Source organism: Erythrolamprus reginae, chromosome 1 (genome assembly GCF_031021105.1).
Source record: "Erythrolamprus reginae isolate rEryReg1 chromosome 1, rEryReg1.hap1, whole genome shotgun sequence".
NCBI classification, from domain to species: domain Eukaryota; kingdom Metazoa; phylum Chordata; class Lepidosauria; order Squamata; family Dipsadidae; genus Erythrolamprus; species Erythrolamprus reginae.
Genome location: NC_091950.1, coordinates 195125914 through 195151351, shown reverse-complemented (window position 1 = coordinate 195151351; position 25438 = coordinate 195125914). Strand labels below are relative to the sequence as shown.

General features: G+C 37.0%; 1 protein-coding gene across 4 annotated transcripts in view; it reads left to right on the top strand.

Moving 5' to 3' along the window:
• CCDC141 (coiled-coil domain containing 141) overlaps positions 1-22844 on the top strand; it is a 146509-nt gene extending 123665 nt beyond the window's left edge. For 3 of the 4 annotated variants that reach the window (XM_070731847.1, XM_070731849.1, XM_070731850.1), the window contains 7 exons: positions 3564-3704; positions 4276-4470; positions 10603-10786; positions 12285-12397; positions 13679-13807; positions 17626-18509; positions 21953-22300. In XM_070731847.1, coding sequence (XP_070587948.1) covers positions 3564-3704; positions 4276-4470; positions 10603-10786; positions 12285-12397; positions 13679-13807; positions 17626-18509; positions 21953-22214 — 1908 coding nt within the window. In that variant the 3' untranslated portion in view covers positions 22215-22300. Of the gene's footprint in view, positions 1-3563; positions 3705-4275; positions 4471-10602; positions 10787-12284; positions 12398-13678; positions 13808-17625; positions 18510-21952 lie in introns of all 4 variants that reach the window. The other variant, XM_070731848.1, reaches the window with a different exon arrangement.
• The last annotated feature ends 2594 nt before the right edge of the window (positions 22845-25438 follow it).

Here is a 25438-nt window from a genome sequence, read left to right as displayed (position 1 = left end):
ATCTACAATTATTACTTATATCCCCTAGAGTTAATGGAGAAACCCAATTGTTGCTGTCTTCCAAAAGTTAAATTGTTCATATAACCATAAAACAGATAATAAATCTGAAATTCTATTTTTCTTTTACTATGAATATTATACTCATAACAGTCACTGCAATATTTACAACAGAACAAAGATAAAAGATATCAAATCTGATACAATTTAAGTACCTCCTAACATTTCATATGATTTACATTTATAAGATCATAGATGGTAACATAGTATACAGTGTATATAGGAAAAAGAAAGAAGAAATAAATTACATGAAAATATAATGCTACAGCAAACAGTTCAAGAATATTTGACCAATGATCTTCTACAAGAAAATAAATTATTTGAATATTGACCGACAGACTTACGGTTGCAAGCTCGCTATAAATTTGTAATTCCATTGTTGCAGAATAGTTATTAGGATATGAAGAACCTCGTATATGGGGAATGTAACAGAAGAACCAGTACATCCAGTGAGTGCCTTACCAAAATCCAGAAATGTAACATCCAATCCTATTTTTCCTCTCAGGAAGACAATGTTAAGCAAGGATATAGATAGACTGCAGAGCACATACATATACACGTTTGCTTCATGGTTATGGGAAGGTGTATTTGGAGAATCTGACAGCTGCTATTGTATTGCTGTCTGGTTTCCCGTAATTCCCTCTGGCCTAAAATGAGGATTGATTGAAAGGTGTGACTTAGTCCTGTCCTCTTGGCTCTTGATTCAGGATACAGCTGCAATGTTGTCATTGTTATTTATTTTCTTTTTGTTTAGCATGTTATTTCCTCCTCTACAATTTTATCTGCACACCATTCATATTCACTTTTGTTTCTTATTTTTGTTTGCTAATACCCTCAGTAATTATAATTCTTTCACAAAATGTTGTGATGTCACCACTGTTCGCTATTTTAGTAGCATTAAATGCTTACGTCCGCGATCATGACTGGCCAAGACTCTTTCTCAGCTTTGCCAGCAGCAAAAATAAATGTCAGCTTAGTTCTAATAGATGCAAATCAATATGATAACAGTGATAATAATTTAAATAAATCCTTTTTAAAAAGTGACTTTCTAGTTTGGTCTAGTTTGGTGTAGAAAACTGGAAACCATGGTTTTAGTTTCTCCCTTTAAATGTGTGGTTTTCAACCTGTGCTCCACAGTCCCCTGAGCGCAGTGGTGGGCTATGAGCGGAACACTAAATTGCACTCACCGCCATGGGTCATAAGTTCTTGCGGGCCAGCGTGATTTTGCTTCTGCACCTGTGGAGGTAGCAAAATCGTGCATGGAGCCGCAGGTGTACCCATGTTTCAGCAAGATTTTTTTGCTTCCCGCATGCTGAAACACAGGCGCACCTGCAGCTCCATGCAGAATTTTGCTAACTCCACAGGTGCGGAAGCAAAATCGCCCTGGCCCCGAAAGAACTTATGAGCCACGGCAGCAAGCGCAATTCAGTGTTCCGGCTCATAGCCCACTGCTGCCTGAAGGCCATGATGTCATTACAGGGGGTTGCACGAAGGCTTGGAGAAATGTTATGATTTAAATTTTGAGTTAAGTATTGGGGTTCCGTGGCCACAAAAGGTATTTAAAGGGGGTCCATAGTGAAGAAAAGTTTGAGAACCTCTGCTTTGAACCAATGAAATACAACTTTGTAATATAATGTTTTTCAGACGGTAAAGAGCAGCATAATTTTGCTACAATCGCCAATGTTCCAAAAGCAATTAATTTCATGACCTATATGAAACTCATATTGGTACTACACTTGACGGCCTGCAGCTTCATCTCACAAGTTTATTGATTGACTGATTGATTGATTGATTGATTGATTGGATTTATATGTCGCCCCTCACCGAAGACTCAGGGCGGCTTACAACAAGTTACTAAATGACGAATAACCTCTGCCTTTTATGTTTCAGAAACTAGAATTGAAATTGCCTGGCTAAAATAATAATAATAATAATAATAATAATAATAATAATAATAACAACAACAAAAACAAAACAATAATAATAATAATAATAATAATAATAATAATAATAATAATAATAATAAACATTTATTTATAATGCCCTTTTAACAAAGGGCATGACAGCACCATATACAACTAACAAGGACAGACTGTAGGCAATACACACATTTAGCTAAAACACAATTAATAAAACCACAAAACCTGTTAAAAACATTCACAACCTCTGTTAATCACTTCATGCTTATTGTGCTTAGTCCTTCCTTGTTCCTATGGCAAACATGAAGTTTTGTGCAAACCGAGAACCTGTGTTTCCAAGCAATGAGTCATGGTGAAAATCAGATGTGAACTACATTTGTCTTACCAATGATGCTTAACTTCCCCAGTGTCTCCTCCTTGTAGCAGAGAATGGTGGAACTTTTTCAAGAGATCCTAACAGAGAACTGACATTTGAGGGGATGCCAATATGGTGGGCAGGTGGGAAAGTCAGAGTTTTCTCTTTGGAAAGAAAAAGGGATGGCATTTATGTTTCAGAGCAAAATAGACGTGGCAAGAGACACTTCTTGCTGGAAATAGATGAGCTCCAATCGGCTAAAACTGTATTCATCTCTTCGCCTGTAGCTCCATGTGGGCAGTCTCACAGAAAACTAAAATATCTATTACCTCTCAGGCAAAATTTCAGAACATCCAGCTAAAGAAATGCCTCATTTAAACTGTGATGCCAGCAACTGGAGTGATGGTAAGACTGACCAATTAGAAAATACCCATATATAAACTATTGTTCTGATGGCATCAAAGGAGAATTGTAAGCTGCTTTCATAGCAGAACACTCTGGCAAATAATAATAATAATTTAATAATAATAATTTATTGGATTTGTATACCGCCCCTCTCCGTAGACTCGGGGTGGCTAACAACAATAATAAAAACAGCATGTGACAATCCAATAATAAAACAGCTAAAAAACCCTTATAATAAAACCAAACAACTTCACAAGGAAACTTCCCTTTGTACATATTACCAGCCTTTGTATGAAGAAGTCACATACACATACTGTACAATTCTCATTTTTAAATGTCTGTTTATGTATTTTACACATACTAGCATTTATCAATCTCTCTCTCTCTCTCTCTCTCTCTCTCTCTCTCTCTCTCTCTCTCTCTCTCTCTCTCTCTCTCTCTCTCTCTCTCTCTCTCTCTCTCTGTGTGTGTGTGTGTGTGTGTGTAATATGACCAAAAATAATCATACAGTCCCAAAGGGCAATTTTCACAAGGGTGTCAATTTGCATTATTTATTTCTATGAGATTTATCTCAGTATTTATATCACAGTAATTAACTTGCAAATATTGCATCACATTTAACGATTTAGGATTTTCATCATATACCTATATATAGGTGATTACCACACATTACAAAATCTCAGAAATCCATGCAGTAAATGTTTTGGAATTCAGTTTCAACCGCCAACTTAAGCTGTATTTATCTCTGCAAAGGTATGTCTGCATGTATGTATTACTGTCAAAATGTTTTTTTTTAAATGAAGTTATTTATTTCTTTTTTTTTCCAGCTCAGAGAATCCTTTAAAGACCTCAGAAAGAAATTCAACAACATGAAATTCAACTACAGCAAGAAAATGGAAAAGGCACGAAATCTGAAGACTCTAAGAATTCAAATTCAGCAAATGGATGCATTTTCTGAAAAATATCAGGTAATATTTATAGCAGATAAGGCACAAAATCCATGCAGGAAGTTTATTCTAAATGCACACAGATGTCTGGAGCAATCTATCAAACGTTTCTTCCATTTGCAGCTGATGTAATAGAACACCAAAGGTCACATCATTTTCTTTTAATAATTGACTTAGGATAGGTTTTGCGTGTGCATTTCAAAGCTAGAAACCAAATCTACCTTCTCAGACTGCTTTTCTTTTTCATAATGCATCATCATTATTGTAATTTCTATTGTCATAAACATATTTTCACATGAACAAACATTAAAATGCCTGGAAGAAATCTACCAAACATGTGTAAGATCTCATCTGCCAAGATGATTGAGGATGCCATGCAGCAATGACTTTACCTTGTCTTCACTTGGTATTATAAAAGATGGGATTCCATGGACTGTTACAAATGCACACTGAAATGGTGCAGTTTCTTTTATTTCCTTTGGTCTCCAGTAATTTTACTAATATTGCTAATATTATACAGTATAAACATGGATCTTAGGTGCAAACATTTAATAACATGGTTCTTCAATTCTTCTTATGCTCTTTGGAACAGGTATTGAGAAACAAGCTAGAGAATCTAAAGAAGAAAGTTTTGGATTCTGTATCAACTCAACCAAGTGACAAAGCCGAATTTATTTCTGCAGCAGTCAATGAATTAGAGAAACAGCTGACTGAATTTGGGAAGATTATGGAAGATTACAAGAAAAATTTGGAACTGATGGAACATTTGCAAGAGATGATGGAAGAGGTATAACAAAAACAAAAAACAACCAAATGTCCTTTGTAGCTAGGATAAGATGCCAGCTCTGAGATTTAGGAAACAAATGTAGATTCCATATGTCTGTCATCTATCACCTCATGGATTTAATTTGCAAAAAGGTGCTGAAATGAATACAGTCATTCCATGTTTAAAGACTAGTTTCTTCAGCAAATGGATGCATAGACATCAGAGAGTTATTGTTAATGGCGAGTATTCTGAGCAGAGACAGGTTACAAGCGGTGTGCCACAAGGGTCTGTTCTGGGTCCTATTCTTTTTAATATGTTTGTGAGTGACATAGGGGAAGTTTTGGTAGGGAAGGTTTGCCTATTTGCCGATGACTCTAAAGTGTGCAATAGGGTTGATATTCCTGGAGGGGTCTGTAATATGGTAAATGATTTAGCTTTACTAGATAAATGGTCAAAGCAATGGAAACTGCAGTTTAATGTTTCCAAATGTAAAATAATGCACTTGGGGAAAAGGAATCCTCAATCTGAGTATTGCATTGGCAGTTCTGTGTTAGCAAAAACTTCAGAAGAGAAGGATTTAGGGGTACTGATTTCTGACAGTCTCAAAATGGGTGAGCAGTGTGGTAGGGCGGTAGGAAAAGCAAGTAGGATGCTTGGCTGCATAGCTAGAGGTATAACAAGCAGGAAGAGGGAGATTGTGATCACCTTATATAGAGCGCTGGTGAGACCACATTTGGAGTACTGTGTTCAGTTCTGGAGACCTCACCTACAAAAAGATATTGACAAAATTGAACGGGTCCAAAGACGGGCTACAAGAATGGTGGAAGGTCTTAAGCATAAAACGTATCAGGAAAGACTTAATGAACTCAATCTGTATAGTCTGGAGCAGTGTTTCCCAACCTTTTTTGAGCCGCGGCACATTATTCATATTTTCAAAATCCTGGGGAACACTGAACGGGGGGACGGGAGGGCGCGCGGGGGGGGGGGGCTAAAGAAAAGTTTGGACAAAAAAAATATCTCTTCCTCCATTTCACTCTATTTCTCCCTCCCTCTTTCCTCCCTCCCTCTTTCCTTTCTATCTATTTTCTTTCTATATCTCCCTCCCTCTTTCCTTTCTATCTCTCCCTCCCTCTTTCCTCCCTCCCTCTTTCCTTTCTATCTCTCCCTCCCTATTTCCTCCCTCCCTCTTTCCTTTCTATCTCTTTTCTTTCTATCTCTCCCTCCCTCTTTCCTTTCTATCTCTCCCTCCCTCTTTCCATTGTATCTCTCTCCCTCCCTCTTTCCATTGTATCTCTCCCTCCCTCTTTCCTCCCTCCCTCTTTCCTTTCTATCTCTCCCTCCCTCCTTCCTTTCTATCTCTCCCTCCCTCTTTCCTCCCTCCCTCTTTCCTTTCTATCTGTTTTCTTTCTATCTCTCCCTCCCTCTTTCCTCCCTCCCTCTTTCCTTTCTATCTATTTTCTTTTTATCTCTCCCTTCCTCTTTCCATTGTATCTCTTCCTCCCTCTTTCCTCCCTCCCTCTTTCCTTTCTATCTCTCCCTCCCTCTTTCTTTTCTATCCTTTTCTCCGTCCCTCAGCAGCGGCAAAGAAGAAGGAAGGCAGGCTGCAGAGGGCACCGAGGACAAGAGTGCTCGCTCGCTCCCTCGCCCTCTGACTTCCCTCCCTCGCTGCTGAAGGGACGAGCGTGGGCACGAGCGTGCGCGGGGGCCCATTGCAAGAAGTTTTTGTTTGTTTGTTTTTTCCTTCCCCCGGCTCACGGGAGAGAGAGAGAGAGAGAAAGAAAGAGCGCAGCCAGGGAAAGCGGCCTCGAGCCGAGTGCGAACTGCAGGATGCGGCAAAGGACTCCTTGCCAACCAAAAAGGGGGTGGGTGTGGTGAAGGCAAAGCCTGGGAGGTGGGGAAGGGAAGAGCGGGAGACCCCCAGTCCCCAGACAGAACGGCTGAGGGGAAGGAAAGATGGAAGGAGGGAGGGATTGAGAAGCGAAGCCAGGGAGGGCTGAGAGAAAAGGGGAGCGCCGTGCGTGAGAGGGGGGGGGCGGGCATTCCCGAAACGGACGGAGAAAGCCCTCTCTCGCAGCGAAAGCGCTCCCAGCGGGGGCTGCGAGAGAGGGCATTCTCCGTCCGTTTCGGGAAAGCCCGCCCCGGCACCGGCAGCGCCCCGCCCAGCTGGAGCTTCCCTAGGAGCTCCGCGGCACACCTGGCTGTGTCTCGCGGCACACTAGTGTGCCGCGGCATACCGGTAGGGAAACGCTGGTCTGGAGGACAGATGGAAAAGGGGGGACATGATCGAAACATTTAAATATGTTAAAGGGTTAAATAAGGTTCAGGAGGGAAGTGTTTTTAATAGGAAAGTGAACACAAGAACAAGGGGACACAATCTGAAGTTAGTTGGGGGAAAGATAAAGGCAACATGAGAAAATATTATTTTACTGAAAGAGTAGTAGATCCTTGGAACAAACTTCCAGCAGACGTGGTTGGTAAATCCACAGTAACTGAATTTAAACATGCCTGGGATAAACATACTGTATATCCATTGTAAGATAAAATACAGGAAATAGTATAAGGGCAGATTAGATGGACCATGAGGTCTTTTTCTGCTGTCAGTCTTCTATGTTTCTATGTTTCTATGTTTCTATGTTTCTTATTTTACTTAAATATGCAGATTAGCCTTTTAGCTATGTATGTTTTCCTGAAGTAGTTTATAATGGTAAAGTAAAATAAAACCCATAAGTTCCCATTCCATCTTTCTCTTCTTAAAATATACATTTGGGCATAGAAAATGCTATTAGAATACAAATGAGAAAAAAATATTGGAATACTGTATATTTCTTACTGAAGAAGACTGCCAACATACATACAGTAGTTGTTGGTGCAACTTGGTAACCCCATCCTGGTGGACTGATAGTTGGATTATTAGAGCATCTGGCATTCAGATATTGCTGAGAAATGCCAGTTAGCCCTGCAATGAAATTACAATTTGTCTGCGAACAAAAGGTACATCTGGTGTGTATTACCAAAACCTGGCTGAGCAGTGTTGCCATATTAGAAATATACCCAGGTAGATTTCAGCCTCATGGGCTGGGTAACACTTTTACCACGAGAGTTTATCAGTGACCAGAGACAGTGTCATCAAAGTAGTGGGATTTGAATGCCTATATATTAGATTGAGGCATAGCAATGCTGTTGGGCTGAATTGGGCCAGGAGTTCAGGGCTGGTAGCTATGAGCTTGTCTCAAGTAATCTTGCACCTGACGGATATACTGTTGATGGATGGATAGACTTTGCTATCACTTTGGAACATGTGCATGCATAAGCGCACCATTGTGCCTACTGCCCCTGTCCTACTGTCCTATTGCTTTCTTTTATCATTACTTATTATTTATGTTATTCTTATACAAACTACAATCCTGAACTTGTTCAACTAACTAACTAACTAACTGAATGAATGAATGAATGAATGAATGAATGAATGAATGAATGAATGAATAAATAAATAAATAAATAAATAAATAAATAAATAATTTTAGTTACAAAACATTTACAAAACATTGTTACCTGATTTGGATATAGAAAGTATGACCATCATCCTTTTCTCATGGTCAATTCTCATCCTGGTCCAGTTATAATTAACAAATCGCACAATTTATATGAATTGCCCCAGGTACCTTATTTATTATACAATACCTTATTTATTTATACAATTTATAGGACCAGCCAATCTGCAAATAGCAATTCTGGCTGGTTGACATAGTATTAAAAACCCCCAAGAGCCAAGTGCTGATATTTGCTTGGCACCAAATTACCTTGAATTACCTTCAGGACTTCTCCCACTAGAATTGGCTCAACCAATTCAATTTTGCTGAGGGAACAGCTTGTGGTTCTCTCCTTTCAAGAGATGAAGTGGTCCAAGGCTGAGTGCCAGTCCTGATGAGTCAGGGATCATTAATTGTTGAAACTCTGTTTTGGAACAAGAAAGCCAGCAAATCTCCTTTGCTGGATTGGGTTGTAATGCAATACTGTACCTTACATTAAGAACAGCGGTAGTAGCAGTAAAAGCAACTAAAGCAAATCAACTGTTATAACTATGTTATTCGTTTGTTTATTCGTTTGTTTGTTTGTTGTTTGTTTCTGTTTGTTTGTTTAAACAATGTATATAGCCACTCATCTCACAAACAAACAAAAGGAATATAATGTATAAAATTAAGGACTAATATGCTAATCCAGAATAATAGTAATTGAACTAGTAATGATAATAATCATCTACATTGTTTTATATTGTTACATTGTTGTTATTATATTATAACATAATATTAACAATATTATTATATTATCTTTTGTTAAATTCTTATGTTAGACAAAGAATTGGACAAAATCACAAAGAATCCAGTTTTGAAAAATGAAATTGAAAGATTATGGCATAAACTGGCCATGATCTTCTCAACACATTGGATGGCAGAACAAAAAATCTTGAACAACATTTTGAAAATCTGTGTATTGATAATATTTTTATCTGTCGCTTACAAGACGCAATTCTTCTTGGATTCACATATATACACGTATATCCAGCTCAATCCAGCTCGCAGAAGAAGGTGAAGATCGAGCTGGGGGCACACCATTCATTCCCCGTGATTGGTTCACTTTTGTCTTCTTTTACTGTAGCCACCACCGCTGAGGTTATCTGGGGCTGGCAGTGGCAGCTTTGAGGGCTAATCCCAAATCCAGGAGCTCCCCGCAGATTTCAGACACTTACACTTTTGTCCAGCTCGATCTTCACCTTCTTCTGCAAGATGATCTTCTGGATTCATTTGCTGAAGCTCGTGTTGCCCACAGCTCGGTTCCATCTCTTGCCGTCCTCCCGTAAGCAGCATAACTGCCCAGCGCCAGGTTCTGCAGTTCTGAGGGGACCAGCAGCGGCTGACTAAATCGCTCTTTAAATATTCTGAGTCAGAGCCCTCCGCGCCTCCCCCTCCCACCCACCGCCCACTTGAAGCTGCTGGCCGGTATTCTGAATAGCTGGCCGGCAGAACCTATCTCCCCACCCCTCTAGCCCGGCGTGAGGCGAAGCGCTGGGGGGGAGGTCAGGCTCCAGATCTGGAGTCGCCCCTCCTGCCCCCCCAAGCCAAGTTGGTGGCTTAAGCCTCAGAGCCCTCCCCACCTCCATCTCCAGTCCACCACGGTGTTCAAGCGAACACCGAACCTGAACACGGACTTTTAAAAACACTGCAAAGTTCTGCACGGACCTGAACTATGCAAGTTTGGTTCGCCCAACACTACTTAAGAACATTTTTATCCCAAATGAGTCTGATTTTCCTGCAAGGTTATCAAGAGGGGGTGTTAAATAGACTCTGGGCCAGATCACGGGCCCTCCTTGCAGCTATATGAAATACACTGCCTCTGGAGGTAATTGGTCCCTTTGCTCTTGGGTTTAGAAAGCTTCTGAAAACCTTTCTTTTTAAAGTGGACCTTTAACTGCTTATTCAGAGTCCTATTATGATAGATTGATTTGTGGATTGATTACTCTTAGGCATAATATCTTTTGTTTTAGGAAATAATAGACTTTTTAAAAACATTCTATAACTGTACTTCTGAAAGGACATCTCAACCAATTCTATCTGACTCATATTTTATTAATAAATTGGTACCATTCCCAGTGCAGAATTGCATGATTAACCACTTCCTGCTGAGCACTTGAAAATATTCTCACTTATAGTGAATAGTTGATATAAATGTTGACAATCTTGTATATATTTTATGAATGTCCTGCAACTTAGAGTGCTGACAAGTATTAAAGTAGCCACTTCTTCTTTTTCAATATATCTGAAAGGCAGGGTAGAGGGATGCACTCATGAAATTAATATAATATTGTAAGGATTTAGACAAAATGTTCTTTGTAACGATCTTAAAATAGTAGTCCAACATTTTGGGTAGGGTCTGAGATTGGTGAAAATTGTCCTACAGCAATAAGAAATGAAGATTTAAAGTACTTAGTTGCACAATGTTTCAACTAATTGACTGTTTAGATTTTGTGCCATCAAGTTGTTGATTCTAATATCAATAGTTTTTCTTCATGAAGCAATATTTCACAGAATGATTTTACTGGGGAAAAATACCAATATTTTAATACATTCGATTTTTAATTCCCTTTTTCTTCCATAGTGTCAATTTTGGTGTGAAGAGGCAAATGCAACAGTACTTAGGGTTGGAAGATACTCAACAGAATGCAAGACGAGGGAAGCAGTAGAAATACTCTACAAGCAATTCAAGAAGTTTATTGATCCTGTGATCCCTCAGCAAGAGGAAAGAATCCAGCAGCTTACTAACCTTGCTAAAGACTTGTATGGTAAAAACTTGCAACTTTAAAATCTGATGCGTACACTTTGAATATTGAGTTGAATATTAGTTTGTTAAAAAAATACAGGCTATCTTTGTAAGATTTATACTAAAGTGCAGAGCCATAAAAATATCAGGCACGGATTTCAAAATCTGCGATCTGATTTTTGAAACAGATACTTCTGAAAACAGCTTCAGAATACAGTAGCCCTTCCCTCCCTCCCTCCTTCCCTCTTTTTTTGTGTGGAAAAATATTAGAATTTTTTGCTACTGCAGGTGGTTACAGGTTATAAGTAGACCTATAATTTTCTGTCCTCCCTCTTCACTTATTTTGAAGTCAACAAAAGTGATAGTCTTTAAGGTTAGGGAGTGTAAAACCAGTAGCGACATATAATAATTTATACTAAGAAAGTTAAATTAACTTTATGACTTTTCCCCCAGTCTATACTGTACTTATGTCCTGCTTTCTGATACTTTCGTACAATCATTAGTTGATTGAGAGAAAAGACCACAACTGTAATTTTCAGTAAGTTTATATAATCAATACTTGCAACAAATGGATTATGTCTATTAATCATCGAGACTGAAAATTGAAAAGATAAATGCAAAGCTAATTATTCTTCCACATATAAATGTCATTTTTTTTTACTTTTAACATTAAGCCAAAGTATAGTGGTGATTAAACTATTGGACTAGAAGCATCCAGAATATAATCCATGTTCATAGAAGCTCATGGTAACTTTGGGCCATTCTCCTCTCTCAGCCAAATCTGCCTTGGAAATGTTGGAAATGTTGGAAGAGGAAATAGTGATGGCGAACCTTTTTTGCCTCAGGTGCCAAAAGAGCATAGGTGTGTGGCTATTGAGTGTGTGCAAGTGCCCACACCCATAATTCAATGCATGGCTGGGAGAAAACTGCTTTCCCCCACCCGAATCCCTCTGGAGGCCAGAAACAACCTGTTTCCCAACTTCTGGTGGGCCCAGTAGGCTTGTGCTTTGCCCACCCCCACCCCCAGGCTCCAAAGGCTTCCCTGGAGCTGGGGAAAATTAAAACGCCCTCCCCCATCCCCCGGAAGGCTCTCTGGAAGCCAAAAATGTCCCCCAGAGCCTCTGTGCAAGCAAAAAATCAACTGACCAGCACACACATGTTGGAGCTGAGCTAGGGCAATTGCCCGTGTGCCAGCAGATATGGCTCTGCAGGTTACCTGTGGCACCCATGCCATAGATTCGCCATCACTGTTCTACACCCTGATTTGAGTTAAGGCGGGATATAAATTTAACAAATACGTTTATTTAAAAAGCAGCTCCTGTTTCATTATATCTTAATTAACTGGAGTAAACTTCACTGAACCTGCTGCTGGAACTTATTTCTAAGTAATCATGAAAAAAGGGTTCCAAGGCCAGTAAAAATAGGCACAAAAGTTCTGGGATCCAGTCAGTGTATCAGCTTTTCATTCACATTGTTGTGGATAATGCAGATGTCCTATCATTCCTTTTTGTAAACCACAGGTAATGAAGAAGGAAAGAAGCATGTTGAAAAAATAACAGCAAAACACAAAGAGGTTCTTAATTCTATTGGTGAACTGTGCAGTTCCTTGACAGAACTTGAAGATAAGCTTGGGGTAATGTTTTCTTCCTATAGAAGAAATATAATTTTACAGCAGAATCTATTAACTTTTTATGCCATTAAAATATGCTGTGGAGATGCAGGGGAGTGAGTAAGTGAGCCAGCTGCTGAATAATAAATACATAAATATTCAGGGTATGCACAGAGGTACTTCCAAAGCAATAGTGTTGGTGGATTTCTAAACACATGACACAGGATTCTATCCATACATTAGAGTCTACAAGTCAGAAATGAGTTTTAAAATAATACTCAAATACTGAGCTAATACAGTGTCTGTCTTTACTTGGGGTGGCGCATGTCTGAATAAGTTTTGGTACCGATTTCAGGGAAAGCTATGTTTCTATCACAGCATCCTCTAAGGCAATGTTTCCCAACCTTGGCAACTTGAAGACATTTGGACTTCAACTCCCAGAATTCCCCAGCCAGCGAATGCTGGCTGGGGAATTCTGGGAGTTGAAGTCCAGATGTCTTCAAGTTGCCATGGTTGGGAAACACTGCTCTAAGGCAGGGGTGTCAAGCTGGCAGCCTGCAGGAAGAAAGCGTCATGTGCAGGCCACGCCCACCCCAGCTCCACAAAAGGGAAAACGTCTTTGATGGCAACATGATATGGAGAGTTTGATACCCGTGTTTTAAGACTTTCCAGTATATCCAATGGCCCACAACCTACTTTGGATGAGGGAGTGGGACCTGGGGGCAGATTAACATAATATGTGAAAGAGACCTGTCACACTTCCTCAGCAGCAACTCTTCTTTTAAGACAGCATACTGCAGTGTAAAGTCTACAGCATACAGGATTTCTTTCATGTTTTGCTGTTTTGTCTATGGAGATTCTCAGTCATCCAGGTCATGGTTGTCTCAAGATGCTTTTTCAAGAGGCCACTGGACTTTCTGGTTTTTCTTTGAAGATGTTTCGCCTCTCATCTAAGAAGCCTCAACCTTTTTTGGATGAGAAGCGAAATGTCTTCAAGGAAAAACCAGAAATTCCAGTGGCCTCTTGAAAAAACACCCTTGAGACATTTTGCTGTTTCCTATTTCTGTGGGACTTTTTCATGATATGAGCTACCTAGAAGGTCAGGTGTGATATAACTGTAAACATGACAAACACACCATGAACAAATACAAAGATTATGTTGTGTTGCTTTATGTGAATCAGAATCCTAGATCTCTTGCTGCAAAAGCTTGTGTTTTCTTGCTTGTATTGATAAGACATCAAATCTCCTGCTGTCCAAAATTGTTTATATGGTACTTTGCTTCTACTTTTGGCTTTGTTTCACAGGAAGATTCATTAAAGGGGAAATCACCAAATTCTAATAAATGTGATGAGCTAAGAACAGAACAAGACAGTCAAAAACAGAAGATAGATAAAGAGCATATAAAAGAAAAAATATATGAGCTGAAGAAAAAGGTTTGTAATCCCCCCCTCCCCCAAAGTAAATGTTGTGTAAATCAAACTAAGGATTGATATTAGGGAATTAATTCAAGCATGAAATTTTTTAAAAGAAAAATCTCTTGTTTGGAAAATAAATAATTAGGAAAACATCTCCCACACTGAATGCTTTCTTACAGTTAAAATGAATGTCATAAACTTGTGTACTTTTGAGAAGGCTTTTTAACATTATCTGAAAGCCCATTTATAACTAAGATGGAAAGCACTGTTATTTCATTCAGCGTGGAAAAGGTAACATTAGGAAAGATAGATGGTTTTGCTTTCCAGAGGGTGGGAAAGTCAGGTTAATCTTTTTCAGGAAATCCAACAGAGTCTCGAGGAGCCATAAAGACTAATTAAAGATTAATATATTTATGATATGTACCATTTCATGATTCATGAAGGATAGATTTGTCTGAGGATTATTCTATTTGTGTATATAATGTTGAAAAGTAGGATAGGGGGATAGAGAAATATATAAGAAAAGGTGGACAATATTGGTTGCCACTTCTGGACAACCAATATTTTTGTCTCTCAGTTCTGGGAATTCAAAGTTCAAATGTGGTGTCCTATATATTTGGATCTGGGCATTCATAGAACTTGCAGGGAGACCATCTGCGGAGAAGGGCAGCATAGAAATCCAAATAGATAGATAGATAACTGATAGATAGATAGATAGATAGATAGATAGATAGATAGATAGATAGATAGATGGATGGATGGATGGATGGATGGATGGATGGATGGATGGATGGACGGACGGACGGACGGACGGACAGACAAACAAACAAATTCTTGCCCTTTCTGGCCAGTGAATAATCAAACAGCTAAAGAGTTGTTACATGGTTATATAGTGGCCAGCAACTACCTCCTTTGACCAGTCTTTTCAGACCTCTACTTAAATGCACCCGTGTTCTGATCTTCAAAAAAGGAAAGAGCTTGTCATAGTGGCAGATTTTCAGCACTAAATGCTGAAATTTTACTTTTGGTCTTTTCTACATAGTATCAGAGTCAGCCCCGTATGAGGAAATTCTAGAAGGTGGGAGGTTGGATAAATGAAATAACTCCTGGATAACATAAGGGAGGAGTACATTATCATTTGTGAGGTGGCATTTCTTGCCTTAAAATTGCATGTCCCACTATGCAAATATGGTACCACCGACACAGAGATATATCAGGGTTATTTGCAATTCCAAGTCCCTAGTTAAGTCTGTTGGAGGCAGTGTGATTTGCGTTGGTATATAAGTGCTCCTAAGAGTGGGAATCTGATCAGATCAAGGATTGTATCTGATGATTTATGATCTATGACTTCAAACTTTGTTGTTTGTATGTACACTGGGAGCTTATGCATTGGAGGTTATTATTATTATTATTATTATTATTATTATTTATTAGATTTGTATGCCGCCCCTCTCCGAAGACTCGGAGCGGCTCACAACAAGAATACAAAATACAATTCCAATGATTAAAACAGCAAAACAGTTAAAAACCCTTGATTTAAAAATATTCATGCAACCGAAACAAACCATACATAAAATGGAGCAGGTGAGGGGAATCGATTTCCCCATGCCTGGCAGCAAAGGTGGGTTTTTAGGAGTTTGCGAAAGGCAAGGAGGGTGGGGGCGGTCCTAATCTCCAGGGGGAGTTGATTCCAGAGGGTCAGGACTCCCATGGAGAAGGCTCTTCCCCTGGGTCCCGCCAGACGGCATTGTTTTGTCGACGGGACCTGGAGAAGACCAACTCTGTGGGACCTAATCGGTCTCTGGGATTCCTGATGCAATTAATAAATCAACAGTTGATCTGAAAAAAGGACTCTTCACTTGCTAAATAATAGTTTAAGAAAAGAGGAAGGGGGGAGGGATGGAGAGAGAGAGAGACAGAGACAGAGACAGACAGAGACAGAGAGAGAAAGACACACACACACACAGATATATTTTCCCACAACAATTGGTACAGTAAGTATAGACTTCTCACAACTATAATCCACACATCCAATTAAATCAAGTGACATCCATCAAAGTTCATGCTATAATCTTTCATAGCAAAAATATTCTTTAATGCTGTTGAAAAAGAGAATTCCCATTCAATATAAGGCCCTCAAGAAAATTCAAGAAAATGTTTTGAGTTGTAAATGGCTTAAGGAAGGACAGAAAATTGTAACTTAAATTAGCAGTATATAAAGGTATCCTACTTATTTAGAAAATAATGCTTCAGCCATTTTTTTATACAAACAGGTTTTTTAAAATTATCCTAGGCTTAGGATTTGGACAATGCACTACATTTTTTCACGTACTCAGTTACTAAAATTATTAATGTTTCTGGAGTGGGATGTAATTCCTCAGCATGTAATATTTAGGCATTGTCACTGCTTCTCACCAATAAACACTAATAAAGTTTTCTTTCTTGCCTCTGCTTTTGGAACAGAGATGAGCAGAATGTATATTAAGAACTCTTGACAGGTCTCTGAACAATTTCTAATAGGGGAAATCATAGTTTAAACAGGAAAATGTTGCTCAGCTAAAGTTTTCGTGTGTTTTAAAGGAAAGGAAACCAATGAATTATTCATGAGTAATTGGATTTGCATAACTTCCTGGGAGCAACAAATATCAAACAGGGGAGTATAAGAGCTTTACTCTCTACTCTTGGTTTTTTTTTTTTTAAAGGTAGTTAGGTTAGCATTCTGTGTCCTACACTAGCCAAGCAGGTGCATCAAGAAAAAAAATATCTTTTCCATCCTTAACATCTGTAGAAATGGAGCTCCATAATATACCACAAATACAGATGTCTCATTCATTATTAAGGCAAATAGCTAGCTATAAAATTATCCATCATGATAGTAATGTTCAAGCTAGTGGCCATCTCAATAACTATCTTTTCAGAATCTGTTATAAACGCAGATCACTGGGGAGACACAAAGTTATGAGAGAAACAGAATATTTTCCTTCTCAGCATAACACTTGTATTATCATAGTGAAAATAAAAACATCAGATGTTACTTCAGTAGTACTCTTCTTTCTTCATTGCATTTAGTAAAAGCAATTGCATTTAGTAAAAGCAATCTGCAGTCTGACATTTACATAATTAGCTTAGGTATAATAATAAAAAAAATTTTCAGGAATACCAACTTAGAAAACATTGTTACAATTACAATAAAAATACATTTCTGAAAAATAGAAAAAAAAACCCAGTAATTTATATGTTTGCTCAGAATGATATCTATTCTCCTTTTCAAAAATTGTTTTAAATTGGACTAAATGGGCCTTCTGACAGATGACAAGATACATATTTAAAATTTAATAAATGAAAGAAATATGTGAAAAAAGATTAGGTAAAATAGGTTTCAGGACATTATTTAAAGTCTCTTTTGCATTTTCCCTTCCCTTTCTCCTCCCTTTGTTTTCTTTTTCCCTTCCCTTCCCCTTCCCTACCCTACCCTTCCCTTCCCCTTCCCTCCTCCTCCCCCCCTCCCCTCCTCTCCCTTCCCTACCCTCCCCTTCCCCTTCCCTCCCCTCCTCCTCCCCCCTCCCCTCCTCTCCCTTCCCTACCCTCCCCTTCCCCTTCCCTCCCCTCCTCCTCCCCTCCCCTCCTCCTCCCCCCTCCCCTCCTCTCCCTTCCCTACCCTTCCCTTCCCCTTCCCTACCCTACCCTCTCCTTCCCCTTCCTCTTCCCTCCGCTCCTCCTCCTTCTCCTCCTCCTCCCCCTCTCCCTTCCCATCCTTTCATTTCCCTTCCTTTCCCTTCCCCCTTCTCTTCCGTTCCCTCCCTCCCTTCCTTTTTCTTTTTCTTTCTGCTTTTAAGGAAGAGAAGAACTTGGCTGACACATCAATTGTCTGCCCAGCTGTTGAGGATTCTATTTCACAAGACACGGAGCTGTCTTTTGCTGCCAAGGAGGAAAGCTTTCACACTGAGCTCCTGGCAGAAGAAGCACTCTCTGGAGAGGAATATGAGTGTATATCTCCTGACGATATCTCATTGCCTCCACTTTCCGAGACCCCAGAATCCAACCTTCTGCATTCGGAAACAGAACTAGAAGAACCCCATAGCAGTAGCTCCCGTAGTGTGCATGTCAGCTCTTACACTGTGCAAATGCCAATAAGTGCTGGCAGTAAAACTATGGAAGATGATTCCGATACCTTAACCCCTATTGCTTCTGCTGATGTGCCTGGCCACAGGAAGGAGTGCATATCAGAGCAGCTAGGAAGTTTTTCTTCTTCTACCCTAAGCAGCCATTCCAAGGGCAAGATAGAATCTCCATTTGCTCATGGTTCTCCAGAAGTGCCTGCAACTTCCCCTGTCCCCTCTACGTTCAAGACAAAGGCTTTCTACTGCTTGAGGAGTGAAGTGCATGAAACCCATTTGAAATGCCATGAGATTCCCAGAAGCATGAGGGAAGCACAGAGCCAATTGCATGACGGAAATAACTGTACTAAAAACCAGGCTAGGCTGCATGCTTCATCCAATGCATTTTCAGGTCTCTTTCAATCGGACTCCACAGGAAACTGTCAGAGGCAGATGGCAACCAGAGATGAGATTAAAACCTTATCTGAAAAGAACAGCAAAGTCAGCTTCTCTGGACAGGCACCTCACTTCTCCAAGCTTCTGTCTAATGTAACTGTCATGGAAGGTGCTCCGGTAACTTTGGAAGTAGAAGTAACAGGATTGCCAGAACCTACATTAACCTGGTGGGTAGCTTACAATGAAAAAACCTAAATATAAATAGGCTAATCCAGCAAACATGAACCTGAAAATCATATAGTCTCACTCGTGCTCATATCACATTTCCATATAATTTCATTCCCATAATGTTTACAGAATACTGTCAGGTTCCAGATTCAAAATAATTCAAGCACATTCAATCTATATGTTTTAAATAATATTTAAAGACGATCGAAGTTAAAAGTTTAGCAATAGAACATTCCAACTATTAAACATTACAACTCCTTTTATAAGAATTGAATTGTTAGAAATCCCTCTGCATTTGAAGATTAGCTTTATCGTAGCTACAGAAACTGAGTAGAGAAGAAATATTATTCTCTGTGTTGCTTTCAGTTTACCTCATGTCTAGCCACTGATCCACATTCAAACTGAACCTGTAAGCCTATAGATGTAAGCCCCTAGTTTGTGAAATTTGCCAGAGAATGCCTATATAAGATTCACATTTATATTTCATAATTAAGAGACAATTGGCCTCAGGATTTTGTCTATTTGCTTTGAAAATTGTGGTGTAAAGGTCCTTTCGTTTCTACAGATACTTTCCATATAAAGGTGGGAGAACCAATAGGGTATAATTGGCCAACTAACAAGAGAGTAAAACAAGGTTTATAACATTCAAGGATAATGAAAACAAGCTTTCCTGGGAGTATTTATGGGAGAATATATACACTAAATAAAGCTGGTCTCCAGTGCACAGAAAAGTTGATGCTAAATCCCAGAGTTGGCAAACAGTAATTAAATTGCATTTATCTTTTGTGTGTAATTACAGCACATTCATGTTTGCTGCTATTTCTGGCTATAACTATAAATCCAGAAAGGTTAAGAATTTATATAAGGAGTCCTTGGGAATGAAAAGAATCTCAGTCATGCTTTGATTTTTAAAAAGAAGAGTTTAGAGCAGAAAGAGAGGCCACGTTGCAAATTAAGTTTAGAAAAGTAATGAGTCAAGCACTAAAATCAGTTGAACCTCCAACCATCACCTCTTCCGTGGTGCTCAAATTATAAAGCTGATAACTCAAAGAATTTCTCATGAACCGAGTTTCAAATGAGATTTTCTTACTATTATAAATAATTGGGATATAATTTAACAAAATAAAAACTGATGACCTGTCAGGGAGTTTTATAATGCTGGCAAGAGCAGCAGTAATTGAACCCATTTCACATTCTATTCTGGGCCACCTTTTATTATTTTATGCGCTCATGACCCGCCCTCCCCTGCTTCCCTATTTCCTGACTTCTGGTGGGCCCAATAGGCCCATATTTCGCCCTTCTCGGGTCCCAGAGACTTTCTTGGAGCTGAGGGAGGGTGAAAACGCCCTCCCAGAACCTCCCTATGAGCCCAAAATCAGCTGGCTGGCACACACAGGTGCACTGGAGCTGAGCTAGGGCAATAATAATAATAATAATAATAATAACAACAACAACAACAACAACAACTATTTTTATTTTTATTTTTATTTTTATTTTTATTTTTATTTTTATTTTTATTTTTATTTTTATTTTTATTTTTATTTTTATTTTTATTTTTATTTTTATTTTTATTTTTATTTTTATTTTTATTTTTATTTTTATTTTTATTTTTATTTTTATTTTTATTTTTATTTTTATTTTTATTTTTATTTTTATTTTTATTTTTATTTTTATTTTTATTTTTATTTTTATTTTTATTTTTATTTTTATTTTTATTTTTATTTTTATTTTTATTTTTATTTTTATTTTTATTTTTATTTTTATTTTTATTTTTATTTTTATTTTTATTTTTATTTTTTTTATTTTTATTTTTATTTTTATTTTTATTTTTATTTTTATTTTTATTTTTATTTTTATTTTTATTTTTATTTTTATTTTTATTTTTATTTTTATTTTTATTTTTATTTTTATTTTTATTTTTATTTTTATTTTTATTTTTATTTTTATTTTTATTTTTATTTATTTATTTTTATTTTTATTTTTATTTTTATTTTTTATTTTTTATTTATTTATTTTATTTTTTTTATTATTTTATTATATATATTTTTTATTATTATTATTATTATTATTATTATTATTATTATTTATTAGATTTGTATGCCGCCCCTCTCCGAAGACTCGTAATTTCCAACCCAATGTCAAATCAGACAATAACTAGATTGTAGGATACATCTAGTTAAAAAAATTCAAGAATTAAGAGAGTATGACAGATCTTTATGTATTAAGAACTCAGTAAATTCATGGTGGGGTAGAAGGGAATAGAAGACAAAATTGGCTCAATAAGATCCAGATTGTTCTAAATTCATCTCATATGAGTAGTTATTTCCCTTCACCTTTCTAGAGTTGCCCCTCTTATTTTTTTTTCCAATCATCATATTTTCTTCTGTATGTGCTAAATTAGAAAGAAAGCATAATTTGAAAGAGAAAAACATTTTCTTCATGAGTACGTATAACAAATCTGAAAGCAACTAACACATTTGATAAAATTTGCTAACAATCAAAAGGCATTTGTTTTTTTAAAAAAAACTCACTACAGCTTGCCTGAATAACTAATGCAATTCTTAAAAGCTGTTTCTTTTATTCTTTCCTTTTAAAATACCTTATCACTTTCCCTTTGGATCATTAATGCTCTCAACTTAACACACAAAATTTGACACAAAATGCTATTATAACTTGTCAAACTTCTTATTAAAATAAACTTTTTACAATTAATCTCTGAAGTTAACAGAGTATCATAAAAACAATTTATAAAGAAATCTTCTTAATAAGAATGTCTCATAGAAATTTGTTATGTTTTAATATTGGTAATAATTGAAAAACGTTTTAAATTTTCTTTTTAATAATAATAACAAAATGAAAGCAATCCTATATTTAAAGATTCACCCAACACTATTCGCTAAGCTCTTTTCCTTCAAAACATCCCAGAGCCATGAGACAGACCATGTGGCCATTGCTCCATTTTACTAATAGATACTAACTTAAATGAACATTTCTAGCAGGGTTTTTGCTTCTATTGAAAATGGATGAATTTAAGATCCATTTGGTCCTCAATTACAACAATAAATCAACAATGATAGCAATTAATTGCATGGGATATATTTACAGAAGAAAACCAACACTTTCTGTATAAATATTTTTTTACACACAACCTGTGGCCTAATCATACTGTAGTCAAATAAAGGCTATGTGAAGATCTATTTCTAAAGAATATTTCAGTCTTTATGGCGTAGTTTTATTTGTTTCCTGCTACTAACACCTTCTATGTTTTAACCAGAAATCTTTTTTTCTTTTAAATATTATGTGGTGGGAAGCTACAATTATAAATGGTTTCTACTCCTAACCTACTTTCATATTCCATAAGACTTTGCCTGACCTCGCAGATTATCATTGCTTCAACCCACATTCATGTTAACCTGACTTGAAACCTGACTCTCTACTCCAGGTACAAGAAGGGCCAGAAAGTGACGGGAGATGAGCACATAAAGCTCTTACACCAGGATACACAATATACATTGTTCATTGAGAAGGTGTATGATTCAGATGCTGGACTGTATGTGGTTCGGGCTAAAAATTCTAGTGGCACAGTGTCCTCCAGTGCCATCCTCCGGGTGAAAGGTAACTGGCCATCTATAAAAAGAGTAGACTGGATAACCCTTTGTGCTTTCTACTTGATTGCATCACTCGCCCACTCATTGTTCACTTAGCACAGCCAACTGACTTCACTGGACTTTAACACTCACCAAAGGAGCCAACAACAAGCAAGCATATTTCGATGCACCTCGCTTCACTTTTGACACTCTTGCTTATCGGTCACGCTGAATGTAGTGCTTTTGATATTCCTGTCCCAGGCATACTAAAGGAAGCTATCCTTTAGTCTACAGTACAATGGCATAATGCAAAGAGATATGTATGCATGGGGGGAAATGTTCTTTATTAAATAATGATGATTGTATGAATATAAATATACCTCTAAAAGTTATGAGAAAATATGTAGCTATGATTGATCTGTGTAATACAATGTGCTTGCTTCATTCTATATACAGCTTACAAATATATTGTTTTGATGCTACTTTATGAAAAAGAAATATATAGAGAAAGAGAATCTTTTTGTAAATTATACACACACTTGCACCATTTCTATACAGAAGGTCACTATTAAAGCTGAAGGGATAGTAACTTAAAGCTGCTAACAATACAAATCAATGTATGAACATTTAGCCTATCTATGCTTAATACCTTAACCCTAATTAATAGTTCCTCTTAGGATTTCAATCAAATACTTATTCTGTTAAAATTCAGAAACATAAAACAATAAAGTGTGAGAAAGATGAGAACTATTAGTTTGAAATGAGTGGAATTTTTTTTTAATGTAATAGGTACAAGGCAAATAATAGAAATAATTTTAAATTCTTAAAATGATGAAAAATTGACAACAGTAAAAACAGTATTAGAGACTAAAGTAGTTTTTATTTTTTAAATGTGATAAAAGAAGCAGTATTGTATTTTTTCGCTCCAGTGGATGTAACAAATTTGATTCTTCAACTTATTGTCAGTTTTGACAAAGGGAAGAAAAGAAGCAGCGGTTTTTAAGGAGTGATTTGTCTTATAAATTCTCATTGTATTCAAATGACACAGCATTCATAATGAATTCTTGCCATTATTTTAAAAAAGTAAACATATATTGCATCTCTGTCATTTAAAGCATGGTTGACAACAATGTATATTTAACTGAAAATTGACTTTTCTATAACAATTGTTCTATGAAATATGTGTAAGAAAAAAGGGACAGAAATCTTTTACAACAAATCTGCAAAATGGAAAGAAATCTTGCAGCAAGCAGTAGAAGATTGTATACTGTAAATTGTGAGGATATGCTGTAAAAGTAAGTATTTTACAGTTTTAGCTCATCAGATTAGTTATTCAGTAGTCTTGTAAAACATGAACTTTTTCTGGGTTTCTGAGATAAAGTGAAAACTGGCTGAGCCAGAGAGGAAAGTTAGGCTAGCTCAATGAATAGAAAACATTTTGCAGATCATTTGTAACATTTTCATTAAAAGCAGTCTGCTCATGAAAAATGAATGTATAAAGGTTTATGGCCAATGAAATGCTTCTTTTGGGACTGTTTACAAAAATCCAGATTTGCTACATTGAAAAAAAAGAGGCCCATTTTGCTTTTTCTACTCTATTGATAGTTCCTACCCTAGGAAGAGAACTAAGGTTTACTTACCGTAAAGGATTACTAAACTCCCAGACTGAGATAAAATTAATATGCTCAGGTTTTATGAAGTTAGGGGGACAAATTAATCACTTATGACAGGACATAAAGTGCATCTGAATGTCTCTGAGCAACATCTATAGATACTTTCTTTCAGTAATGTCTTAATTTGTAGGACTTGGGCTTTTGAGATGCTGTGAGCTAATGCTATCATCACATGCCATTTTTTTAAGCTGAAGTGAGCCCACCTGAAAGAAATTGGGATCTATTACTATCTTTTTGATTATATCAAATGGCTGTTGCAAACCTATGTTTTCAATGAATGGGTCTTGAGATTTCCCCCCAACATGTCTTTTTTGAGATACATTATGGAATGAAAAAAGAACATTTGAAACTGAAGTTTCAAGCCAGGAAAAAATGTTGCTTTCAGTGACCCTTGAGGTATCCTAGGTGGTTGGCATGCATTGGTGATAATATTAGATAATTATTTAGTTCAGTTATTCACAGGAAAAGCTTCTCTTGTGGATGGCTAGTATTAATTTGCCTACAGATTTGTGGCTGATCAAACCAACCAACCAAGAGAGTTAACAAAACTAACTTTTGAAACACCCATTACTGTTCATTTTCACAGAAAATCAGTGAGATGATTTCTCTGTCCTGTACTAACTAGATTTCTACCTGTCCTTTTGAAAAAGGATGTAGCTGAATACTTTGGAGGGAAATATTGCTTTATGGGATCCAGATGCCCCATTGTGGCAAATTAAAATAGTACAGAGTTGAACCAAATGAGAATAGAAAACAGATACAAAGAGCAAAAGGGAGCTTGGTTTGATTGAATGCCAATTTTTAAAATATTGATGTTTTATTGTGTTTTGGATGAGCAAATTGCCCGTTTAGGAAAAATGTAAGAGCTGGATGATGTAATTCTGCATTCTATGTTGTTGTTTTTTTCTTCTCATGGTTTGGAGATCTTTTAGATATCTTGTTTCTGTTTTGTTTTCCATCTTGGCAACTTTGTGGAATATATTTTATCAACTGACACACCAGCTTTTAAAACAAAGTAGGTTTCCAGGCTGGACAACCATTGGCCACTTTTTCTCCAACCTGATATCTCTCTCTGTGATGGGAGCTGTCCATCTGAAATCCTAAAGAGTGAAGAATGCTTCAATGCAACAATGTGTGAATAGCTTAATGTCCTAAATTAATTCAATCTTGTATTTGGAGGCAGGAAGAGCATAGCTAAAAGTAGTTGGATCCTTAACATGAAGACAGGTCAGTGAAGAACATATTTCCTAGTGGTTTTTTAAAAATGGCAAATTATGGACACACTATCCCTAAAGTCAGTGATGTATAAGACTTTGTGAATTAATTCTGATCAACCGTTTACTGGTTTTAATCACGTTTAATTTTATTTATAAAAGTTTGTTTTTATTGATCAATATTGTGAGCTGGTTAGAATCATGTAGGTGTAATGATACTGAAACAGATAGAAAACAGGAAAAAATAGAAATAAAAAATGCATGCTTGTGTAAATTAAGTCAGTGGCAAATTGCAAGCTGATTTCATTGCAATGTAACAAAAATATCACATTTTCTGTAATAAATGAATAGGAAAGATTTATTTGGGATTTTTATTTATTTATTAAAGGTCCCTTAGGTCCCAGTCTCTATATGAATGAAATTAACAGAAGAAGTAAATGAAAATATTTGCATT